The sequence below is a fragment of the Kryptolebias marmoratus genome, linkage group LG11 (genome assembly GCF_001649575.2).
Source record: "Kryptolebias marmoratus isolate JLee-2015 linkage group LG11, ASM164957v2, whole genome shotgun sequence".
NCBI classification, from domain to species: Eukaryota; Metazoa; Chordata; class Actinopteri; order Cyprinodontiformes; family Rivulidae; genus Kryptolebias; species Kryptolebias marmoratus.
This window is the reverse complement of record NC_051440.1, coordinates 10,468,857-10,483,234: the sequence shown is the minus strand read 5'-3', so window position 1 is coordinate 10,483,234 and position 14,378 is coordinate 10,468,857. Positions and strand designations below refer to the sequence as shown.

Below are 14,378 nucleotides of genomic sequence, written 5' to 3'. Positions count from 1 at the left end.
AAAAAAAAAAAAAAAAACAAAGGGGTAGGGAGGAGGGGGAGAAACAATGGGTGAGGGGGGAGAGACAAAAACAACATTAAAAACACAGCACATACAGACAGTAAATGCAACACCCTGACTGCTACAGAACAGAAGAGACGCAAGGAGCCATGTTTGAAACGTGACGGGATATTCTTGGCACCAGCAGCGCCGCGCGTGTGGGAGATCGCGTCAGGAACTCAACGGTGATGAATTAGATGAGGCTGTGACATGGCCACGGAGACGACCACGAGGTTAGAAAGCTGTCGGAGGGCGAGGGGGACGACACACTGACGCACGGTCGGCAGGTCAACACAGCCCGGCCACAGAACCGACACGTCTGTCGGGAGTATTCCCGCACATCGAGTCACAATCCAACAGAGGTAACATACATATTTTTAGGCGTAGCAACGCAACAAAGAGACAAAAGGAAGGAGCAAATGCAAAAAAAAAAAGGTGGTGGGGGAAGGGATAAAAGAATAAAAAGCAGGGTGAAAAAAATAGAAAAAAAAGCCTCTCATCCTCCCATCCCAGCAGACCGCCAGTGGCGTTCCAGCCTGTCAGCTTCACTGGGTTGGGGAAGTGGAGCACTGCAGCGTCTCTGACCTACATAGTGTGTATTATTCTGTTACTGGAGCTCCCGGGCCGTGGGGAGGGCTGGTGAACTCTAATATGCTGCACTCTTCTCCTCCACAACCAGCTGAGTGTTCTCCTCCTCTGCTGCTCAGCCTGGACACCAACCGAGCTTAAAATAATAAAAATGAAACGCCGGAGGATAGTCAAATGATTTTTTTTTTTTTGTGGCCAGAATTTATCACAAGTCTGATGACCCCCCCCTCAGTACAAGTGTGGCAAAGTGAAACAACCAGCACTGATGTGGAGTTGCATTAGATAAGGGAAAAAAAAGCAAGAAGTGCAGGGTGCAGCGATTTTCCCCACCAGGCCGTCACGTTTCAGGTAAAACTGCCTCCATCGCTAGAAGCGTGTGGCAACGCCGTCGCTGAAGCGAATTCAACTCGCGCCGGCTTAGAGAGCTAAAGACGGCGGTGACCAGGCCAGATTATCTATCAGAATACATTAACATTGCATTAACATGTCAATAGGACATCACAGCTGACGCACTGAAGAAACGGGGAGGGGCTGTCTTTAAAAAGAAAAGGGGGGGTGCTTTGAACCTTTTTTTTTTAATGAACTGCAGTGCTGAGCGCCTACATGTACGCTGAGAATAACGAGCTTCACCGGTGCCGTTCCTGGTTCAGTTTAAAACAGCTGAATGTTGTATGAGAGGGAAAAAAAAAAAAGATCCTGATTATTTGAATTTGGGCCTCGCCTCGACAACGTGGCTCGCAGTTTCGACATAAAAGATCTTTGAGCTGCAGTAGGTTTCTAAAAACAAAAAAAACGTCCAGTTCTACTTGTGTTGTTCCACAAAGACTTGAAACCGTTGTTACTAAAAGTAGATAAAAGGAGCACTTATGTGTGCATTACACAACCTAAAGCGTCCCGTTTCTGTTTGTCTCCGTAAACAAACTACTGGGATGGAAGAGATCAGAAATACAGGGAGGGTTAGCTTTATTTGTCTTCTTTGTTTTTGCTCGTGATCATTTATTTAAAACTTAAAATCATTAACTATCTGTTTTTCTGCAGTCATTTTGGGGGGTGATCTTGGGTAACACAAAAAAAGGGGTTAATTTAGGAAGTAAAGTCCCATCACATTAATCCTAAGTGATGGATTATCATCTTCAGCCGTACGTAGTCATTTACCAATCAAATTTTGACCCATAACGGTTTCATCAGAACAAACGCCAGCACTTTATTTACCCGCAGTTAGTTATGTGCGAGCGAGCACTCCGAGTGGCTCTCTGCAGATATCCTGGTTTTTACTTTCCACCCCCGTCCCCCAATGGCAGCCTAAACCGAATCATTCAACTTGAGCGCCATCAGTAAAAAGGTGAGCGCTTCAACTGATGTCTTACTGGAACGCTGCAGTCAAGTAACACATCTTCTTTCAAACGGCACGACAGCGACGACAGGTGTGACACGCGGCCGTAAAAAAACCCATAATCATAATTTTCTGCACGAAACCTCGACACAGGAGTTGACGGAGTCGTCTCTTCTCTGAGCATTAACAAAGTTTGGACTGCGTGTACAGGCATGATACACCGCTGCAGGGGACGCCGCTGAAAGCAAAGGTACTTTAAGATCACAGTGTTGTTTTTTTCTTTAAAAAAAGTCACTGTGATGAACTCTGGACTCCCTCATTTCCCTCCCCACTAATCTTTAAACGTTAAAAGCTCCTTCCCATTTCTTTGGTATCAACAACTTCTTCGGTTTGTTTATCGTACCGGCAGATAAAACATGCAACTTTATAACCAACTTTATCTTCTTCTGCCAGCAGAAAACAGCCCCACTAAAGCACAGAATCAATTTGTGTTGGTTTCCACATTGTTTTGTCGTTCATGTCTCGTCGACCACCTCGTCGGGTCAGAGGAGGAAAGTTCTCAAAACCTCATGAATGAAATGATCACTTGTGTCACCGCTGTTATCTTTGCCTCAAACTAAAACCACTGACTACAATTACACAAGTTAGTGTTCAATGGTCTGAAATCCAATGACGTAAAAAATAAATAAATAAATAACTCAGATAAGATAAAATCTTTCTAAGGGGGGGAGTCTTTAGGAACCTCACAATTTGATTACAATTCAGAGGCCTGCAATGTAATTAGATGCATTTTGATCATCTTGAAACTTAGGTGATTAAAGCTTATTTAACATAAACATTAAGTTATATATCCGAATGCCTTATAAAGTGTACAATATGTCAAAACCTGTCCAACAATTAGCGTAGAGGCTAACCCAACACTAAAAGCACCAAAACTAAAGCCATTAGCGTTGTTTTTAATCGCTGAAATTTAAACACAAACCAAATGTTTTAAAGTCATTACTGACGACAAATGTTGTAACTTCAGCTGTTATTTACAGACATTTTTCAGGGTTTAGCAAAGAAAAGATGAAAAAGATGTGAAAAAGCTTTACTGCAACATTTACTGCAGCAAGCTATGATCTCTTTACTACTAAGACAACTTCTCTTACAGTAGGACAGATCAACATAAAACCTGTTTATTTATTTAAACCAATCAGAGTCTTCCATGTTCTCAATCCCACGCGTCTAAAAACCAAATCTTATCTCCCACCCATAAATATGGACAGGCCAAACTATCACTGTTCGCCATGTGATACAATCTAATTTAATGTTTGAAATATTCCACCATTTTTGCTCCGAGCATCCCTACTTCATGGCTCCGTACGGACAGAGAACTACGTAACTACGTCACAACCAACAAGGTGGTGTTGATCGGGTAAACAGAGCAAGCCATAGTTGAAGCTAAAGGTGGCATCTCACTGGGCTGCGATGAGTTGGCATTCATGATGGCGTCTCCAACCAGTCTCCACAGAGACGCAGCTGTTTTGTTACCTGCTCTGATAGAAAAACACCCGAGGCAAATATCCAGGCCTAAACACCACCCGATGATACAGAATAATTCCTGAAAACTGGTCCAAGACTGCCCCATCTTCATCTCAGAAGTCTACTTCAGTAGATTAAATCATGAAAGTGAAAGTGAAAATTGAGACACTAAAGACCTACAGTACGGGGAATTAGGTACCCAAAAACATCAGTAATCACCGTCTACTATAATGTAAAAGTAAAGACCATAAATTGAAACTACTTAAACATTCATCAAACATTAATGGAGACGCTGTAGTCAAAATCAAGTGTTCACCTTGGCCATGGCAAAATTAATGATAAGCTGCATCGTACTCCGTGTTAATGGAGTAAAATGTTCCATCAAACCCATTAAATCTAAACTGTGGGGTAAAAAAAAAAAAGAAGTCTACAACGTATTTAATGCCACAGAAGAAAGTACATCAAACCAGATCTCCCCCTTCCCACCTGAGCGTACCTTTGCTCTGAGGAGGATTCTGGGTGCGATCACGGAGAATGTTGATCTGGTACACGGGTCCAAAGGGCTCAAAGAGCTCTTTCAGTTCTGTTTCCGTCCAGGAGCGGGGGATCTGTCCCACAAACATCTTGATCGAGTCCGGGTCCGGCTGGTCCATGTGCTCCAGTGACCCGTTCATCTTGCTGCCGTTGCCGTTGCTGCAAGAGAAAAAAAAAAAAAAAAAATCTGATGAACATTTTAGGGTGCAGAAACTTGTATCTTCCATCAGTTTTTTATTGTTTCCCTCGCCTTTTCAAGTTCACTTAAAACAGGCCGAACAGTGAATTTGCAAAACAACAAGAACCATAAATGACTCAGCAATTTGATAGCATAATTTTTTTTTTTTCTGAAATGTTGAGGTCACAAGTTCTGCTCCGGGTGAAGGCTTTGTTCACACAACAAGGGACAGCTACTAAAATGATGAAATGTATTAATTTGATTGCCTAAAATGACTTTGAGTCCATGAAATTGGGTCTGACAGCTCGACACTTCCGTCTGAACTTCGTGTGAGAGCATCCATTTCCTCCGGACTAATAATAAAACCTAATGCGAAGATGGACAGGAAGTCCTAGGAGCAAGACCGCTGCGCCCTCCCATCCATTTTAGATGATAATGGTCGCACTGGTGCCGAGAGCTCGGGCAGCTCCAAGAAACATAAAAGGAAGTGACACGGGCCCTTTTTAGAAAACCAAACCTATAAACAGTCAGAGTTTGTGGCGTTTCGACATTTCACAGAGAGACGAGGTCACGTTTTGAAACCGGTGTGGTTTCAGGCACTATTTCGAGCAACGTGTTAATGACGCCGAAGCTGAGAATCTAAAGAAAAAAAATTAACGCAACAAACAATTTTTTTTTATTTGCAGAATCATTCGTTATGAGAACGAGGCTCTAACGAATAGAACAAAGGGCAGCAGATGAAGATGGGTTTAAATAAAAAGAATACAAATATCTGACACACCCTACTTTGAATACAGGGTAAAAATATCTCACTGTTTGCCGTAAGCCTGTTCAAAGCACATTCACACTTATCAGGAAGCTTTATTTGCTGTTACAGCATTGCAATAGGTCTTCTTGAGTAATAATTCTCAAGTGTCTCATGAATATGTGCAAGTGAGGGGAGGATTTAAAAAAAAACCCTCACAATGAGATATGATGAGTGCATAAATAAGATAAATCATATATTTGTCTGTATCGGAACAACAAGAAATACTATTAATTTACCTTTCCAGCCATCAGCCACACTGGGGATAAAACTGATTTTATGGGTTTTAGAAAGTGAGCACTTCATAAAATGTTCACAAAAGCACAATTTCTCTTTTTTTGTACTCTATATCGAGGGTGGTCTTTACAGTAATAGTGGGAGATCAATGAGATTCTGAAGCGTGCCGTTTCCTTTTGGAGGTAAGCCTTAGAGACAGGATCAATACACACCAGCGTCTAAAAAAACAACTACAGCAGCTCGGTGTCGAACACAAACTGGGGCGGAGGGACTGGGAACCAAGACGGAAACTGAAACGTTGCGTGGATTACGTGAAAACATCTAAAAACACAAACCGGTACGAACTAAAAATACCACACTGAACCAAGAGGCCAAAAAAAAAAAAAAAAACAGGTGACGATTGTGTACTGATTGGGTGTTAAAGGTTCCTGGGTGACACCGAAACGGGCAAATAGTTTGCAGCAAAAAGCACGCCGCACACAGACCTTTGGACGCGAGCCATCCATACTTTACAGATTGAGCCCAGTCGTTCCACGGAAACCCCAAACTCCTTCAGGGACTTCAACGACATGCCAACAAATCACTTCGGATCTCGTCCTTCTGAAAGCCAACTCCCCCACCTCGGTGCAAACGCCTTCTTTCTCTCCTGGAGGCTTTCAATATCTATTCAAATCATAATCCAAGAGAGGCATCGGTACAACAAGAGCCACTCCGCTCCAAAATTAAAAATAATTAAAAATGAGGGGCAAATGGCCCCCCTCCACCCTCCACCCTCCCAGCAGCGTCTAACAGCAACGCGGAGCTCTGAACCTTAAAGAGCGGCTGCTTGGCAGGCAGAGATTTCGCAGCGCATCTTCTCTTCAGGCGCTTTGGCGATGGTACAGAGTAACCTACGGCTTCTTCGCCGCAGCGGGGGGAACAATCACATATTGTTCCCCCCGCCCCATGCTGGAGAACACTATTCACCGTTCCTCAGCAGCACAATAGGCCAAGTCAGAGGGGCTGCTCTGCTACACGCCGAGAGCCTCGTCCGCCAAGGCCTTCAGCCCCGGCGTGTGACGCGCCGGCGGCACTCTGACACCATTTTGCAGAGGGCTTTCTGATCAAACCTTCGACACACACCGAGAGCAGACCTCTCCTGGGAAAACCGGATTAGGGACGAATAGCTGGAAAACACGAAGGCTCCGCTGGACACAAAGCTGCCCACATTTTCAGATTGTAGAAAACGTTCAGGAGCGTCGTATCGACGATACAAGCACGTCCATCTATGCCACTAAGCAGTTTATTCCCCGAAATGCAGATTTGAGCCATACCGAGGAGGGCTGCAAGAACATAAATCCAAATAACCACCATTTTAAATCAGTTACTTCAGGTTAAATTGAATCTTTGTGATAAATCCATGAAAATCCAAATTATGAAATAGGCCTGCGTGATATTTACAGTTTCCTCCCTTTCTCTCATCACATCATCTAAACCAGGTGTGGCTTTAAAACGCATATAAATAAAATATAAAGGCCCACGATTTACTGCAGTTCTTAGCAATACTGACATTGCGATGACAATATATTTTCAATATACTGCACAGCTCCAGGACGAAGCGCAGTAAACAGGCTGCGCTCTTCCACGGCGAATAACTTCAATAATTTACCCCAGTCTCTTAGCAGACTTGAGCAATATTGGTTTAAACATAATCATATCCACCAAACTTGTCAGCTGAATTTAATGTCAATTTCACTGTTAGAAACAGCTGATTGTCTGAAGTGCTATTACAACTTTATTATATTCATAAAAATCCTAATTTCAGTACTTTGGGATTCCAATAAACTCGTGCTGGTGTCCGTAATCAACTTGTAACTTGTTATAAAGCTGAGCTGGAGGCACACGAACCACTACATAAATGGGTAAAGGTCTAGAAGTTAGAGTTAATGTTTAGTCGGGGTTTGAATATGCTAAACTCTGCTTTGTAATAAAAGGAGCACATAAAAACCTCCACACACAGACACAGCGTCGATACGAAGTTGGACGAGGTACTGATTCAAAAGCAGCATTGATCTGGTGAGTTAATGAAATACTCTGTTCGCCAAGTGGCGAACTCTCTCGCCGAGCGCCCACAAACAGCTCTGCAATGTGGCAGCTCGACATGCCTCGACGCTCCCGAAGCAGCTGACGAGTCACTCAAAATCAACAGGCAGCTCGGGCCGCACGTTTACGAGCGCGCTGCCCAGAAACGTCGAGGGGGCCGATTTATCTGGACCGCGTGTGTCCTGTCGGCGGCCGATCCTGGTCCCGGAGGAACACCGTCCTGCGTGTTTTAGACGTTTCCCCCTGCTTTGACACACCTGATTCGAATGAGTGAGTGATTAGCAGGCTTCTGCAGAACTCCAAGACCTGCTGAAACAACGGGAAACGACTAAATTGTGCAGGATAGTCCATCCAGGACCAGGACTGGACACCACTGGCGTACAGGGGACATTTTTGGCGTGCTTTGAAAAGAAAGGCAGCGATTCCACCTGATTACGTACATCGTTTTCAAAGCTCAGCGTGTATGTTTGGACTGTAGTCCAACCTCAACCGTCAGGCTCACAGCAAACATCGCAGGGCAGACACTGTAGAGAAATGTGATAGCTGCTGCAGAAACGTAAAGCCAATGTTTTCATATCCAATTAAAAACTTGGCTGTAAGTGCATTATGTAATTACTAACCACCAATTGCTTTTATGGCACTTTTACTGTGACAATGCCTGACAGTATTGATTTAATTAAAAACAAAACTCAATACAAAAAAAAATTAGTTTTTAGAAGTAAAGGTAAACCTTGACCGTTCGCCCGAGGCTGTTTTTTGTAATCATGTTTGGCAGGAAACACAAATATAAAGTCAATAATAGAACCGTTCACTATTAATCCTCGGCCGTTTCTTCTTTCCAGATACAAACGTCCTTAATTAGACACGAGACGCTTCTTACGTTTTCCAAAGACAATAAATACGCGTCAGCTGTCAAGTAGATCTTTTCTAGCTTTATCCATTTCCTGTAAACCTACAAGACGACAGGAGTGTTTCCCAGGGTAAACAGTTTTGAGGTCTCAGGGTAAAAGGCTTTCTGACAGACTTGAAGGTGCAAGAAAGGAACGAGCCACGGGAAGAAAATTTACATTACAGCTGAAGGACTCTTGACGAAGAATTGCTTTGACTTATATTTTGGCAAAACAAAAACGGCAGCTTAAAAACCGACGTCGCTTCAGGCGAGAGAATAAAAGGGGAGGGGGCGCCGTCAGTCGATTTCCATACCAAGTGGTTGAGCTAATCAACACATTGTTGCTCTGATGAGAAATTAAGACTTCTTCCCCCTGTTAGCATTAACTCCAATTCAGCTGAAAGTGGCTTAATTTCATTGTTGCGTTTTTTTTTTCTCTCCCTGATGAAGACGGACATGTTCAATCAGCCGCCGAGCGGGCTGCGTGTTAACAGACGGCCACCATCTGATGACGGGGCCGGGCCCCATTAGCTCCGTAATCACGCCGAGTGTCCCTGACGGGTATGGATGACGTTTCCGATTTAACGCTCACAGGGACCAGCAGTTAAACATCCAACTAAATGAGGAATCTATTTAAACCTTCTGGTGGAGGCACACATTAGCGAGGCAAATGGGCTGGTTTAAAAAAAAAAAAAAAATTATAGAAGTATATCCAATGATTACTTTCTGCAAGCTTCATTAAAATTTGTCCAATAGTTCATGAGATANAAAAAAAAAAAAAAAAAAAAACGAACAGCAGCCACTCAACAAGTTTTAACTTTTCTGTGCCGGTGCCTTCGGTCTCCCCGTTTGGAGCGCTATCAGAAAGTGCTGCTCATTTTCAAGTTGCATAACGCATTCCCGGAATAAATATGTAATCATAATACGCCGAATTAACAGGCAAGGCTGCGAACGATTCCTTAAAGAGCGCAGACGTCTTCTGCTTCATCCAAAAAGAAAACGTGTTTTTTCTCTTCTCACATGCTCTCAGGTCAATCAGTTGAAGCTACACTTGATTTGATCACTACAGACTCTTTAAAAACCACGTGACCGACTCCACTTCACGTCAACAACAGATCTCCAACCTCTCAATCATGAGCAGACTGACCTGAAGCAGCTGATATTTACTGAAAGAAACGCCAACTTGGAAACCTCAGGCTGATATTCAACCTAAAAGTGCCTCTGGTGGACATTTTCCTAGTAGCGTGGGAGCCGAATATTGATTATTCTACAACCCTGACGTTTGGAGTTACACAATCATGTTCACCCTAGTTTCTGTGTTTTTTGCGGAGTTGCAGAAGTTGCTCAACCTTCAATCAAAAGCCACCCCGCACTGGAGATAAAGGACACGATTGTGAGAATTTCAAGGCGGTTCATGTGGCTCCGGGGCAGCTAGCCTTGTAATTATAACCTCAGAGAGGAAAAAAAAAAAAACAGCTGCAATAGTTGAGAAACAGGTGATAAGCCAGATCTGAACCCCCCTTCGTTCTCACGGCCTTCAACATCTGGTTACACAGCACTCAACCCCCCTCTCGACAGCAAAAAAAAAAAAAAGGGAGGAAGCAGAACAGCAGGCTCGAGCTGCCCCCAGACCCGGAGCAAAGACCCTGCGTTTCCCGCTGATCCACAGCTCGCTGGGCGCAACAAAAGGGATTACAGTGATGCTGAGCTGACCCGACTACGGCTGTCCCGCTTTCAGGAGGATCCCTTTCAGGCCCTGACGGACAGCCTGGCTGTCAAGATCCAATCAGATAAATCGATTGAACACAGCTCTGTCGAGTTGACGTCATTTGGTACGCCGCTGAAACTTCTCTTCTGAGGGAGGGGAGGGGACACACACACCCACCAGCCGTCTGAGAGACAAACCAAAAGTACAGCTCAAAAACTCTGCAGCTATCTGCACAACTCACAACGTTAAACCTGAATTTAAGTGTCTATCTCGAGACAAACAGACAAAAAAAATGGTTAAAACGCTTGGAATTTCACAAACCTTACTGTGATTCAGACCCAGCGCTTACATAAACCAGACTTTCCTGCTTTACATCATTCTGGACGCCCCCCCCCAAAAAAAACAACTCTTTTTCTACCCGTTACGGTCTCCTGACAGACACAGATAAACAACACAAAGATAATGTGAAATTAGCTGACCGGTCTTCACCAAAATCCTAAGAATTTAAAAGCTCATATCAGCCAAACGTCCACGTTTGGGTTTCCCCCCCCCACCCCCCACTTTAACCGCGCGTTTTAATTTACATGAAACATCACTTTCTCAAATCTTCACTTCTATCCGATCCGAGTTTCATGTGTGGTCAAGTGTTTCATAGCGAGAAAACGAAATAAGCAGGGTCCTCTCCTCACCTTTGGTGCGCTTTAAAGGCGAGAAAAAGGGGGAAATATGTACATAAATAACCTCAATATGCTCTAAAAGGAGAGCACTTTTCCTACACTAACACAAAAGTTCTGTTTGTGTTGCTTCATTCTTGCTTTTGTCAAACCATTGCTAAATGTTAGAGAGCGTCTCTCTCTTTCTCCCCCCAGCTTGTTTACATGTCTTGTCACAAGATTTCCATTAATGGCTCAATAAGAGCAGCAAACCACGTGTTTTCTGCTGTTCGGGGCACATCCAACATGGAGGGGGCTCCCATGTCTGCGAGCTGCTGCTAAAAAAAAAAAGAGAAAGAAAGACAGCAGAAACACTGAACAGGGCGTCAACAAGCAGTATTTGCATTTCACCGTCGGCTCTGACAGATAAAAATATAACTAAAAGCGTCTTGAAGTGACACTTCCTTTTTTATTATCAGATATCTGACGCCTCCGGAGAACTTGTTCACCTTTTTTGAGCAAACAGGAACAAAAAAAAACAAAACAACCAGATGTGTTTGTCCCAACTCCTCCAAGGCAAATATTGAAGACAAGACTCCCTCCTGGACGAGCTAGTTTGGTTTATTTAGGTTGTTTTTTATCCCCTCGAACCGATACCGAAACGTGTGATCTCCGGAAGCACATGTCACTTGACTGGCGCCCCAGCGCAGTCTCAAATAACGCGGCTAAGCTAACTGCGTTCACCGCTCCCCCGCCCCCACCCTCACCCCGAAAGCTGGGCTCGCCCGCCACTGTTACCGACTCCATGTTACGTCTAACCAAAAAAGAAATAAAATAATAAAACAGGCGACGTTTGCAGCCATTTTAGTTCCAAGTTTTGACAAACAAGTTGAAACTCCTGGCAGGTGAGCGGCTCCCGTTAGCTTAGCAGCGAGGCTAACGCTAGCTTAGCAGCGGGGCTAACGCTAGCTTAGCAGCCTCTCCGCCGACACATACGCAGACTTCGCCCCGCAGAACTGGGCTGTTCGAGCGAACAGAATTGGCTACTTACATTGCGTCGCTCGAAGTCATTAACCGACTTTCTGCGAGCGGGAGGAAATCCAGGTTGTACGTCGAAGTCATGCTCCGAATGTGTGTGTGTGTATATATAAAAAAAATTTATTAAAAAAAAAAACACCGTCGAACAATGAGGAGCGACGGCCGCGCCGACCGAGCGAGAAGGCTTGTGAAGTCCTGCGAGACGACGGGGGGAGGAAGACGAAGAGGAGCAGGTGCAGGCGGGGAGGGAGGGCCTTCTCTTCAAAAGGTGCAGGAGAGAAGGAGGAGGAGGAGGAGGAGGGGAACCGGTGTCCGCCTTATTCCTCTCTCTCGTCTGCGAGAGAGCGTGAAAAAAAAGAGAAGAAGAAGAAGAAGCAGCGAGCCGCGCTGTCTCACCGAGCTGCAGTGGAGCAGAGGCGTGGTCTGAACTACAAAAAGTCTGAGGCACCATGCTGCCCTGAGAGCCCCCTCCACATGGAAACACAAGCCCCAGAGCCCCCCCCTAAACCCACCCACCCCCTGAGACTGGAGACATGAAGATCCTGACTGTGCTTCATCACCGGCTGCCCGCGGTGGGGCTTCGGTGCAGGAGCAGGAGGAGTGGGGCCCGTTGGAGGCATGAATAAGCAGCATTTCGCAGCTGCTGCTGGAGGTGAAGCTACTTTCGGGCCTTGCTGTGCAGAACTCGCGCGTACAGTTCGAAGTCAAGGCGTCAGTGGTTAGCACCTTAAGTGCCACAGCAAGAAGGTCACGGGTTCGAGCCCCCGGGTTGGTGGAGGGGGCGTTTTCTTCCGATTGTCCAGTCTCAGCAGTCCTTCGCCCTAATTCGACCCGGCTCTGTCCTACGCGGTCTCGGTAGTTTTCTCGCCTCGATGTGGGCAGGTCGCCTTAGCGCGGCTGCCCTGAAACTTACCACCTGCGGGTAAATGACTAAGATGAAGTCACAAAAAGGCTGAGTCCCTTTTTGAATTCTGTCGTCAGGCAAAACGCTCTGAAACGTCCTCGTCGACCTCCCTCGCAGCACCGTGGCATCGCTTTGCAAGTCGCAAACGCTGCGGTTGCGAGTTTGTTTTTTGTTTTTTTAAATGGCGGGTTTTCCTCGAGAAAGTGGGCGCTCTCGTGATGTAACGTCGACGGTGAAAATAACCACTAAACGCTGACCGTCCACGACCAAAAGCCTACAGCGTAATTCAGAATAAACGAGCAAAAACAGCACAGTCAGGTTTTGTTGCCAACAACTACAAGCCGTTTGTTTACGCTCGAACACTGGCGAGTTCACATCGGACAGTCTCGCGATGTCGAGCTGGATTAAATAATCCCCGGATGTAAACGGAGTCAGAGGGACAACGACAGAGTCAGGGACGCCAGGCGGGAGGAGAAAAGGTGACGCTCTTCTTCTCTCTTCTGAAAAGAAACGACGGCTAACAGCTGTGGGGGCGAGTCGACAGAAGGGGAGACATGAGGAAAAAAATGGAGCGGTGGAGGGAGTTAAAGCTAAAGTTATGGCTAAAATCAGATGCAGAGATATTCCCAACTCTAACGGGAGAATTTCCATAACTGATCAACAAAGGTGAGGCATATGCACTGTTTTCCTACAAAGTTTTACAAAAAAAAACCCTGATGAGTTTGAGTTACATTAACCCCCAGTCATTTATCGATGTAGAAACTGTTGGAAGTATTCACGTTAAAGTCAAAACCAGTGAAAAACGACGTATTTTGACAGCTGTTATGGCTTTAAACTGGTTTTGAGCCTCCAAAAAAAGATTTGAACAAAACTCTCACATGGAGTCCCGTTCAAGATGGCCGCCACAGATGAGCAACCTTAGCAATACGCAACAATGGCTATAAGTCGGCCCTAACGTGGCGTGGAAGTAGCCGAGAGTTGTCCCCACTGATCAACCATTAAATGGGTTTTAATGAAAACCTGATCAACGTTAGGAATCAACCTCCACTTAAAACGGCCACCGCGGCTAATCGGCCGACGCCGCCATCATTTCCCAGCATTAGTTCTAAAACTCTGGCCTTAACGGCGGCTGGCGGCGTGCGTTTCTTCGAGGACGGCCTGGCCTCGTATTCGCCAAGCCATCCAAAGGGGTTTTTGTTTGTCTCTCAAAGAAATCTGGGGCCGAAATTCAAACTTTTCCACAGGGACATGGTGACAGCAGCTTTAAAGGCTTTAACAGATAAATAAATAGGAAACCTTCAAAGATCTCTTCAATATTGGGATTTTTTCCCCCTCCTCCTCTAATCCTTTTAATAATGTAGGCAGTTCTTAAATTATTAACAGGAATTAAAGTTATAAACAAGATGCTGCAGTCCTGAAAATCTTGGTCCGCACTAAATATTTACGTTTTTTTTTTTTAGGTTGTTAAAAGCTTTAAAGTGTAAAAAAGAAAAAAAATTTTTAAAAAAGCTAAAGCTGTCAAAAAAAAAAAGAAATAAAAAGCTGCTTTAATATAGGATGTTTTTTCGGTTCCCGTCGTTCTCTGTGGTGAAGGGCGGAGAGTTTGTGGCTGACTTAGGGATCTCGTGAGACCAATTACGGAGCCATCAGGAAGCTTTAAATATCCGGCGTCCGCCCGTTTTTTTTCTCCCCCGGTTTTACCTTTTTTTTCATTTTTCCACCTGACTCTTTGTCACCGTTTCAGGACGGGGCTCATTTCCAGACCTCTGCAGAAACGCCAGAAGTAAAACGGCAGAAACGACATCTTTTTTTGTTTGTTTGGTTTTTTTTTTCAGCTCGATTTTAGTTCCGCTTCTCTCCCCCCGC

At 44.8% G+C, this 14,378-nt stretch overlaps 1 protein-coding gene across 1 annotated transcript in view; it reads right to left on the bottom strand.

Annotated features, from left to right (window-relative positions):
* LOC112450195 (CUGBP Elav-like family member 2) overlaps nucleotides 1-14,378 on the bottom strand; it is a 19,801-nt gene that overhangs the window by 3,148 nt on the left and 2,275 nt on the right. The window contains exon 2 of the mRNA XM_025003727.2: nucleotides 3,981-4,177. Coding sequence (XP_024859495.1) covers nucleotides 3,981-4,177 — 197 coding nt within the window. The remainder of the gene's footprint in view (nucleotides 1-3,980; nucleotides 4,178-14,378) is intronic.